The following is an 11,587-nucleotide window of genomic DNA, read 5'->3' as shown; positions in this document are numbered from 1 at the left end:
TTTGTCTGCATAGTACACAAAACACAAAGGGAGTGGCGTTTGCTTGAGGTGGTGTTGTGCGCCGCATTTCATAACCTCTGAGAGGGTTGAGCATTGTCTGACATGGCACATCGCATTGTGGCAGGAGCATTAAACTTGAATTGGATTATGAGGCTGTACGTGCCAAAACCACAATTGGATTATCAGGCAGGCCATAGGAGCGCACTCTGGATTAATTTTGGCACTGTGGTGTTCTTTAATGTGTCCCTAAATCTAAGTGCACGAGCGTTTTTTACTTCGCCCCCGTTGAAATGCGGCTGTCTTGGTCAAATCTGCGACCTCGAGCAATGCCATAGCCGTAAAGCTATTGCGGCGGGCACAGAAGTGTTGATTTGACATGTGACCGCTTCCATCATGTCGCCTAGACCCTGCAGTGTGCTTTAATCAATGCGGGCGGCTCTGCTTCTGCACGCCCTGCGTAAGTTGTCCGCTAGACATATTTGCATGGTTTTATTTTTCATAACTAGCAGAAACAGTGTACCGTACCTTGAACTTAAGTTTATCCAGTCTTGCCTTCTCACGTCACCTCCCCCTTGTATTTGTATGGGAACTGCAAGCGAAGAGTGGCAAGGCTGTATTCACTCGTTTAGCGACTGCGTCGGTGCTACCTATTCTCTGCTTCCTCTCTTCCATTCTATCTAGCTTCCCTCTGGACTTGCACGTTGGTAAAAGGGCAGGCGCTTGTGGGGTATCAAGGGTAATTACAGCTGTCAAGAGGCTAATGTGACGATGACCCGGGAGCTCCAGACGGCATTGTCCGCATCCGACGCGGTGCGGTCTAAACGAGTTCCTCGCATCTCTTTTCTTTCTGCCACGCTCCTATGTATATGCATGCTCTGAACCACCCGCTGGCGCGATGTGCCGGACAGCAGCAGCCACAGCAGCAGCGGGAAAGTCAAAGGAAAAGGCAAAGAAAGCTTCACTTTAGAACAGTTCTGACCCTTTCACCATGGCAAATAAAGCCCACGACAACACGGTCACAGATCCGCCGATAAATCTTGTACGGGACTCATTTTCCAATCTCCAAGCCTAAAATTCTCTCCAACATGACATGCATGCTCTTATTACCCGTGTGCCTTGCTCCCTCCCCCGCAACCTGACTGAGGTAGAGGAAGCTTTCCCGACTAGGATACAGGCTGGGGTAGACCCATCCTTCGTGGAAAGTCCTCACCCCTACGAGCAAGTGGAAGGGCTTCATCAAGGACGATGCCCCCTGGGTCGAACTGTGCTACATACCCGCATGCAACATACCCGGGAGCCTTTGCTAAGATGGTCTGGCCTCCTAAGTGACTGGCATGCTTACTTTAGCCTGTGGACTCAAGACAACGGTCATTACAGAGCTTTACTGGACTTCTGGACGATGCAGGGTTACGTTCATCTTTAGCTTTTTTTTTGTTTACTACACCTTCAGGTTGCCCACCCCTAAATAAAATATAAACATACAGATTGCTGCAAATCTAGCTTTAACCAGCAATGAAAGTGATATATACAGTGCAAACTTGAACCACAGATGTGCTATCAGATCAACACCTTCTGCATAATTGTTCAAACTTCCTGCATAAGTTAGATCAGTTGCAGACATGATGTGCATGAGGAAAAGAAACATAAGATGGCCATCTACCGGTATTTATATGGAATGGATGCTCATGAGATGCCTACTTAATGCAGTAAGCAGATTCGGAAACCTGACAAGCAGGCAAATTTCACTGTACAAATGTCATTTATATGACTTTATGACTACAATGTTTGACATAAAATTTATTGCTTGCTTCTTCATTTCTTCTCCTCCTCCTCATCAGGGATTCCTTCAAGTCCCTAAAACAAACAAAAACAGCAAGTAGATGTAAGGCGGTGAATGCATAAGGAATCAAATAAGCCACACGCACAAACAAGTTTTAAACTAACCTATCACAAGAATCACCTCTTTGCACCTTGGAATGTGAAAGAATAAAGAAAACAAATGCCACGAACAATGACTACACGACTGCAGTGATACCAGATGAGGACATATGGAAGGCTGGATACAAATGGGCTTTCTTGTTGACCTTTCCAGCTTTCTACCATATTACATTACAGTGAGGTAGCCAGAATTTTATTATGGAGGGTGGGGGGTGAGTACGTGCCCAATGTGGCTCCCCCTGGCTACGCCACTGCTACCATACTACCATACTACGCTATTACTCCAGTTCTGCTGCAAAGCCATATCTGGCCTCAGGAAATGCTTTGCACAATTGAATATGATTACCCCCAACAAACCCATGACAATATGGTATAGAAATTAGTTTTAAACAACACAATGAGAAGAAAGTACATGGGCATAAAACGCGCACAAATATGAAACGATGTATATGAGAATGGAACATGACAACAAATATATTCTGGGGACAGTGTTATTGAGGTAAACAAGATGCAACAAGATTACCATGATTATTATGCAACCTGACACAGCAGCGTACAAACGCAGCTAAAGGCTTTAAATGAAAAAAATAGATAATCTGTGGATTTAATGCTATCGGCATTCAGGAAAGCTTTCTTTGATTTTTATGCAAATGTTTTCAAAGTGAAATACTATGCAAACATAATGCTAGTCACACAAATGTTTGTGTAAGATGACAAATACAACATAATGTTTATGCTATTGTAACACCAGTGACAAAAAAATTTCAACGACGATTACGATGCTCCCCAATGCGAATTTTGAGTGCAGCTGTTTAGGTGTTTTGAATTCGCAGTATATTGTGTCAAAGAGTGATTCTGAACGACGGGGTGCTTTCGGCAGTGGCGCTGAGCCTCTGCTTGGCCAACTTGTTTAGCAGCAGCCCCCGACGAAGCATTTTAATCGGCTGCATCGCTCACTGTTCAAACAGAAAGCGTGAACATAGGAACACGTGGCTCGCGTAGAGCGCATTCTCTAGCGGCGGCGGTATAGCACATGCACAGTGGGTCCGAAGCCCATGCCAGCGCTTTGTTTCTGCGCTTGCCGCATGCCTGGTTGCCGCCAGCACTCCGCTTTCCTCCTCACCCTTTCACCATACCCTCCTCCCCCTTCAGCCTCCTGGTTCCACTGCACCTTCATCTCCACTTTCCTCGTGCCTCTTTGCTCTGCATTTTTTCATCCCCCGATGCGCGCCATGTTTGCTCTAGTCTTTCACAGTGCTCGTTCACTCAGTTACAAGTGACGCTGGCATTCGCCACAGGAACGCGTGCCCAAGAGCTACGCTCTAAAATGCAATGCAGCAGTTTAAGCAGAGGCAATATACTGGGCCAATCAGCACCTTGTGTGTGTGGGAAGCCCACTTATAGATTATTGCATGTGTTCTAAGGTTCCTGCTCAAGCGCTTGGTAGACTAACTTAGCACACGGAAAAGAAACAAAAAGGAAAAACCAGAGAAAAAGTCATGTCAAATTTTAAGAATCACAGCATGATTCTTAAAATGGCCTGAGGGACAATTTTGGCCTGGAAGTTAGACAAAAATATTTCAATACTGATGATATTCGTACAAATAAGATTCAGGACAGACTGCAGGGGTACACCCAGAGCACAGTGTATTTCCAATCTCAATTTCAGCAGTGAAATACTGTACCAGCTGGCACAGGACCTTTTAGAGTTCAAACATTATTTTAGTGTTGCATAAAACAGCATCCTAAATGGTCCTGAGACCTTCTAATGAAGCTCCAAAACCCTACAGACATGAGGGGACAAAGCTTCAGAAATCTCTTCATTAAATAACTTTTCAACAGTGTTTTGCATTAGCATGGCCAAAAAGAGCAATATTCTCCACAGAAGCTTTCATGTTCTCTTAGTTTTTCTCTGGAAGTGGAAATGTTCTGCCCACTGCAGCTTGACTGTGGTGCGCTTTAGTTTTTATTTTATGCTTATTATACTGCACATCACACAGCTTTTCTTACTTTAAGTAAAAAAAAATGCAGTAATGAAGAAGTTAGAAGCAACTGAAGTGAAACAGAAGACAGCACGTGTATTAATTCCTTATCTTGCCTGGTATCGAGCAGTATAGCCCCTAGAGCTGCCAATTAATTCTTTACAGTGAAAATTCAGCTTCATGACATTTGTCACACCTTCAGAATCAAAAGCATATAGCTGCAGAACAGATTAGGAACTTTCAGTTCTTCAGCGAGTTCCACCAAGTTTACAGAATGGGGACTTTATATGAGAGCCCTCTACAATAGATCAGTTATGAGAACACCAACTATATTATGTCTATCATACTTGAAAAGCACCTGTTCAGTCCTTTGAAAAACATGCCCGATGCGAAAACACACTGTGAAAAACAGCAAAAGCAGTAGCTACATGATGACATATTGACACCAATAGCAAACACCTAGTCACGGACAGTCTTTGTTGAAAGTGTCTGCATCCTGCGACCGCTAGGCTGTCTACAGAATGTTTTAAGGGAGCTACTGTGGTGTTCCACAACATCACACACACTGGAGGATGAAAAAACTCAGTATCCAGAGATGCGAAGTGTGAGGAGCAGCACGGGAACCACGCCACACAGCTGAACCACGTACATATATGGTGAACGTGCAGAGTGGCCCGTGCACTTTTGACAAAGCTGCACATCCCAACCCATGTTACTACAACATTTTTAGACATGCTCTTCAATATTGCGGCACAGGTCCAATCAGGAGTGTTTCAAGATGTATACGACACATTTTAAATGCACAATTATTTCCACCAATGTTTTTGCTTCTGATGCCCTATCTTGGTACGCACTATTGTGCACACCGCACATGGAAGGGATTGGTTCACTATGCTTCCGACCTCAAACATTATGCAGAATGTTTGAATATTCACAATATCCACTGAGCGCTGCCGATCACCATTTTTGCACCAATTTACCAAATGATTCAGAATCCTTTGTAGTTCATAACACTGCAGAGTTTTCAGTAGAACATGCATGAACATGTCCAAATGCTTGCACTCCTTCTTGCATTGTAGCATTAGCATGGCAAGGCATACAAGGACCACTTGACCTACCGAGTCCCATCATTGTACGCATGTTTCTTTTCTTTCTTCTTCAGTGTCTGATTTCCTTTTTTTTTTTGCCTTTTAACTTGCCGAACGTTGCTTCTGCTCTTTGTGACCTGACAGTAGTTGGTTGTAACAAGTACAGGGCTTATTCAGCCAACGGCTACTGATGGCCTTGGGGCCATGATTAAAAGCCTACTACAATAAAATGTTTTCTCAAGCAACACCAGAATCATAATTAAAGGCATACTACAATTAAATTTTTTGTCATGTAACATCAGGGTCATGATAAAAGGCCAAGTGCAATGAAATTTTGGATCATGCAAGAAACCTAATTTCAGATAGTGTAGATATAATGTAGGTGCTGCGTAAACTTCCAGGTTTTTCCCAGTTTGAAATATGAGTGGCTGCATCACATAAAACTAGCAAAAGGCATTTTACAGACCAAAACTGAAAAAAGTTAGTTATGTAGACCCAACACACTGTGGTAATGTGTTTAAGTGAAGCTTTCGTTGGCATCTACATGAAGTGCTGTTCCTGTTTAGCCACCATTTGCAAGTAACTAAAGCACATGACCTAATTGGACTCCCTTTCACCAGGAAATGCCTTGCTCAACATAAACTTATTGTGCTCTAACGCTGCGTGCATATCCAACAAGAACCTGAGTCTATCACACACATTACACATCAAATTGAACTCGCCCTGCAAGTGGTTCTCATATTACCTTTTTTCACACCTGTTAACGACATGGTGCAGTTCCGCTTCTGTCTCACTTTTTCTGAGCACGCCGTGCCACAGAAGCAATGCCAGCAATGTCCATACAATGCCTTGCAAAAGCTATTTAGAGGCTCATGAAGGTGACTCAGAGATGCTGCAGGCCAAAATTGCTGAACTTTCGGAGGACGAAGCCTTTGATGGCTTCGAGTGAAGAGCCATAAATGTTGCTTTTCGGCGCCAATGAAGAGTTTTCGTTACAAGTTTTCTTTTTGCTAGGATTTGCAGCTCATAAAAATGTCCTTTACGAAAATTTAGTGCCCCAAAATGTGTAAGTACGGCATTTTGGGATGATTGCACAAGTGCGCACAATCACGCCTCACCATACTTAGATTTAAAAAGCGATGTGTTCTATACAACTGCACAACTCACATAATATTCCCTTTAAAATTTGTGAGAAATGGGGTGTACCACTTATGCAGAATATACATAAAAGTGTAACATGCACTCGCTCCATAGCCATTTCTTAACTGCGATGTAGTCCACAAATGTATGCTCTAGAACTTGAGTTAAGCCAGTGCTGTAATTGTGCAAACAAAGCTGTAAGTGTTTAAAAAAAAGCAGAAGAAAGAGAGAGAGGGCTGCCATTAACAACATAGTATTGGACAGTGTGGGGAACACAATTAAAAAGAAGGCAACACTGTACATATTGTAGCACATTGTAGTGAGCACTTCCCACTGGGGCAAAAGACTACATTATTATGCCCCCATTGCTTCTAATCTAGCTTCTTCCTGCATTTTACCATCAAACTCCTTCACTCACCCAGCCTCTCATCTTTCTCTTTTAGCCCATAACGATTTGAAGACGCTATATGCATAAGAAGTACCATACGCAAAGCATGCATGTACACAGCAGACGAGGACACTGATGAAATAAAAAACCTAATTTTGAGGGTTGTGCCAAAACCACACTCTGATAATGAGGGACGCCACAGTGTGGAAGCCTAGATTAGCCCTGACCATCTGGGGTTCTTCAACGTGCACACAAAGCACGGTACACGGGCGTTTTCACATTTCGCCCCCATTGAAATGCAGTCGCCGTGGCCGGGATTCAATCTTGCATCTTCAGGCTTAGTAGCACAATGCGTGACAACAATGGAATTCATGCACGATGATGATAGATTGATGATGTTGATGCAATAATGGCAGAACATGACAGCACAGCAAGAGAGTGACAACAATGGAATGAAGGCAATGAAATGATAATGGTGGCAAGTCTGTAGGGGAGCTCACATTTACACTTCCATACATCGACCACTGCCTAGGGACGACTTGGTTTGCATTATATCTGGGACAAGTCCATAGCGCAATACAGCAGCTAGCACTCACAAAGCAGGCGGAAGAGGCAAGGAAAGCTTGTCTTAAAAAAAAAAAAGAATGTGGCGCCATTATGGCTCACCAGAAATGACGCAGAAACCAGATTGTTGAGAACCAGATCAGTGCCTGAGCATGACTTCGAAGATCTGATGGTGGTGGCAGTGTGCTGAAAATCTCGGAGGCCATTTTCTATTTGTATTATTTTGTATAATATCCGCTAACCATCAGCTGCATGCATAGTCTGCTAAAGTGCTTTGTAAAGGCTATTATTATAAAAATTAGACAGTTACCAGCCCTGCAGCTTTCCAAAGTTTGATTTAACAGTATATACTACTAATTTATAACTATGTTAGCTAACACAGTCAGAATTTTAGCAGTGCAAGAAGACGTGACACAGCTCTACTGCTAACTAAACCAGCATGCCACAATTGGAACACCAGGTAAGCAGATATTCAAGTTACATTAATGTATCAACTACCTTCAGAATGACACTGTGTGCTCCATGATGTATCTAGGCAAGTAATATTTTATAAGGGGTGAGTATCATGAAAGCACAACAGGTACTGGATGTAAAGATATTATTTACATTCATTTGTTACTTTTAAGAAGTGTTGCATCTGTATTGGAACATGTACAGTACTCAGCAAATGAAGTGCGATACTTGAAGTGCATGGCAGACGTCATTTTTTGCGTTTTTTACGTCACGTAAGGGTGCTGTGGGCACCAAAATGATGCATTGCAGTGCAAAATCAAAGTGAGAACCTTTGTGATGCATTGTGACTGCATCTGGTTCCCCAGCAATCACCCAATGCTCTCCGGTGGCACAAAACACACCGGCCACTATGCGGTATGATTATCATGTTTCAGTCGCTGAGCGCTGTACTTCAAAGTCCAAGGTGCCACACCATTTGAGCTTACATTACAGGAGAAGACATGGTAATCATCTACCTCTACATCTAATCCAACACTGCTTGAATCACCATCAGCTATTTCAGTATTGGACAAAGTAACAGATAAATCCTCCCGACCTCACTATGTACACAGCTCGTCTGCTTAGTTCCACTAGAAACATAGATCTATAGGCAAGATGAAAGACTTACGATGGTCGTGTATATATGACCACTCAGCCGCTCGTCCCGCATGGCATCCTCCCGGTATCTGTAATCATGCAGGATCCGCCTGTAAGGCTGCAATGGTGAGACATATAATGTAGCAAAACATCATCTTATGTGCCAGGCATGAACATATTCAAAATGCCACAATAGAATAAACATGGTGAATCACTTCACCAAGCACAGTCACAAAACATACAATCTGCAGTTCAATATATTTCTAAATGTCATAAAATGGTGTTGACACTCTGCAGGCCGTTCTGCTTTGCTAAGCGAAATTGGATTAGATTGCAATACCTAGGTTAGTGGAAAATTAAATTGTGGGTTCTTATGCCCAGAATCTGCAAAGTTGCTTATAACAGGTGCCATCATGGAAAGCTCCAAATTAATTTTCACCACTTGGAGTACCTAAAGTCATAGTTTTCTACAGTAGTTAGCAAAGGGAACTCTGGTGCTGCAATGGTTTAGCCGTCATGGGAATGATGGTTAGTACATGGATTTGTCTGATCTTCGTGCTTTCGAATTCAGACATTCTTATGGCTTTTGTTATACTTTATGTGCCTTCATTGTGCTAACTTTCAAAGCAATCTACACTTCTCTCAATGTAGAAGACTCTGCAAATGCGCATTCTTGCTAATTGTAGTAGTTCAGCATTTTGAGGTGGCCAAATCGAAACACATTAAGCGTCTCAACGCGCTGGCTTGCCCATGAGAAAGTCATAAGGATGTTATATGCCGCATGTCAATGCATTTGTACGTGGCATAATGATTTCAATATTGGGCTTCTCTGCTACAGCTCCTATGTTCGAATCCTGCCGTCGGAAAATCTTAATGTTTATTTAATTATTTATAACACAGTACTTGGTGGAAATTGATGAATTTACAAAGTCACAAAGCTGTTTGAAGCTCGAAGAACGAAGTTTAGGCAAATCCATGGATGAACTTGAATTAAGCCCGTGTTACAACTGTGGAAGCAAAGCTGCTGGTGCAACAATGTATTTTAGCTGTTTTCACATTATTCACATTTGAATTTGTTTATAGTGCATTCAAATGAAAAAAAAAGAAGCTGCATTCAACAGACGGTGTGTGTAACACAACTAAAAAGAAACCAACATTATATATTTGTAGCATATTGTAGTGAGCACTTGTCACTGCGGCAAAAGACTAGGCCGGCACGTGAGCGCGTGCGCCCCCGTGGCTAGCGCGTGCGGACTATATTTTCTGCCATTGCTTCTAATCTAGCTTCCTGCATTTTGTCTTCATCTTCCCCCACTCTCCCAACGTGTCCATCTTTCTCTTTTAACCTGCAACAATTTGAAGAGGCTGTATGCATAAGAAATAGGTACATCATGCAATGCATGTAACAAAAAACCTCACTTTAACTTTCCGGGGTTGTGCCAAAACATTCCGATTATGAGATGCCATACTGTGGAACTCCGGATTAACTCTGGCCACCTGTGGTTACAAAACACGCACCTAAACCTAAGTACATGAGTGGTCTTGCACTTTTCCCTTATCAAAATGTGGCCGCTGCAGGCGTGATCAAACCAATAATTTCAAACTCAGCAGCTCAATACCATAGCCACTGGGCTACTGCAGTGGGTGCTATGAAGAAACAAGTAGTTCTTGTACTCTTACTTAAATCCATGTTAGAGAGCTCAAAAGTTTAATACACTCTGATTGCTCCATCTTTAAATTCACTCTCTTTACCCTATCGGTGTTCCGATGATGTGGCTGTTGAATGATTCATCCAGACAAGACTTGAAAACTGACAAATTCTTGCAAATCATGAGGCTCAACTGGCAACAGTAGCGAAAAACCAGATGTGTTAGAATGGACCATATCAAAACTGTAGTCCCATGTCGTTGCCACCTTGCAACAAAAAGGCAGGGTTTGCAATGTCTTGGTGTCTAAGCAGGAATAGTCTGAACTAAGCACGACGAAACACACAATTTGATAAATAATAGGGAGTGCGTTGTAATCATCTGGCGGTGTCCGAGCACGTTTGTTTCTCACTTTCGTCACTAGTGGAACCAAACAACAGTGAATTCTTGGAATCTCTCCCGATTTCCTGGCGCTATCATTTGTAGCAGCATGATTAGCATGAACTACTCAAGTTACTCCCACGCCTGGGCTGCTACCCGCAGCTATGGGTCTTGCTTGTTAAACCAAAAATATTGCTAGCATCCACTGATGTCTATGAGGAGACAACAATCAGCAATGACGACGATTCGGGACTCGGCTGCTGGGTACCTAGGCAATTCACTGCTTTCAACTACAAGCAGCAGGCACGAAATGGCGCGTCGCAACACCCGATATTGGTGGGCTACCTGAATTCAATGCCAGCGCCAGCTTCTGGAACACATGGTATGGGAAACTACAATTCTTCAAAGTTTATGACATCACATTTGCTCCCAAGAAAAAAGCACGTCTGCCAACGCTCAGCACCCTCAGATCTGAACCCTCATTTTTAAGGCACGCTTCAGGCAACCATCCTGTGAAGTTGTTTACATGATACGCTTTCAACATGACACGAACCACAGAAACGGCCACTGATCCTATTTTATGTCTACTTGAATGGTGAAGTAGACATAAAATGAAGGCACCTGAGCTGTCCTACAGGGTAGCATGCAAGTATACTTGGTATGACGTTCCGCATAGGCAAGAGCTGAGGTCCTCGTCGCTGAAAGCTCCCACAGGCGCACAACCATGCGTTTGACGTTCGCCACAGATTCTTTAACGACTGTTCTTCCAAGGAGTTTGAAACGTGCAAGCGCTGAAACCACATGTCTCACTGCAACATATTCGATGGTAGCGGAAGTTTGCTGCATGATGCGCTCGAAGATGCAAAGCAATTGTGCTTCTAGATTTTGTTCTCAGGACGAACTTCTCACAAAGGTGAATGCTGCAAGCTACGTAAAAATGAGAGCACTCATAGGCTGAACACTTGCGCCAAGTTCCGTAATTGTAACCCGAAGGTCATCGGTGTACTAACCTTGCCGTCGTAAAGCCACGATATTGGCTTAGCGGTCAGATTTGGAATTGACATCAGAGCGACGATGATACCCATGGAGGGCAGTATTTCGTACCACATTGTTATAAATGTGACTTTAAAACAGAATACGACAGTGCTGTTCGAAGAAAAACGGGCTCAGACGCTCACGCGGTTTTAGCGACGCCGGCTTCGATTCGCCGCACAGCGCATTTAAAGAAAAGAAAAAGAAAAAGAACGAACGAGATTGGACCGACGGGACTATGGGCGGGACCGACCGAAGGACCTCGGGCGATCGTTTAGTTCGTTTCTTAAATTTTAGTAAGGCCATAGATAAGGCCTTAAAAACGCAGAAAGTAAAAGT

The 11,587-nt window shown here is 43.2% G+C and overlaps 1 protein-coding gene across 1 annotated transcript; it reads right to left on the bottom strand.

Annotated features, from left to right (window-relative positions):
- Nucleotides 1-1,740: 1,740 nt before the first annotated feature.
- Nucleotides 1,741-11,461, bottom strand: ND-MWFE (NADH dehydrogenase (ubiquinone) MWFE subunit). Its single transcript, XM_065425243.1, has 3 exons — nt 11,227-11,461; nt 8,221-8,307; nt 1,741-1,854 (listed from the first exon to the last, which is right to left on the bottom strand). The coding sequence occupies exons 1-3, from the start codon at nt 11,323-11,325 to the stop codon at nt 1,813-1,815; spliced, it is 228 nt and encodes a 75-aa protein (XP_065281315.1). The 5' UTR covers nt 11,326-11,461; the 3' UTR covers nt 1,741-1,812.
- Between the last annotated feature and the right edge of the window lie 126 nt (nt 11,462-11,587).

Source organism: Dermacentor albipictus, chromosome 1 (assembly GCF_038994185.2).
Source record: "Dermacentor albipictus isolate Rhodes 1998 colony chromosome 1, USDA_Dalb.pri_finalv2, whole genome shotgun sequence".
In the NCBI taxonomy this organism is placed as follows: Eukaryota; Metazoa; Arthropoda; class Arachnida; order Ixodida; family Ixodidae; genus Dermacentor; species Dermacentor albipictus.
Note: the sequence above shows the minus strand (reverse complement) of the source record. Positions and strands in the feature narration are given on the sequence as shown.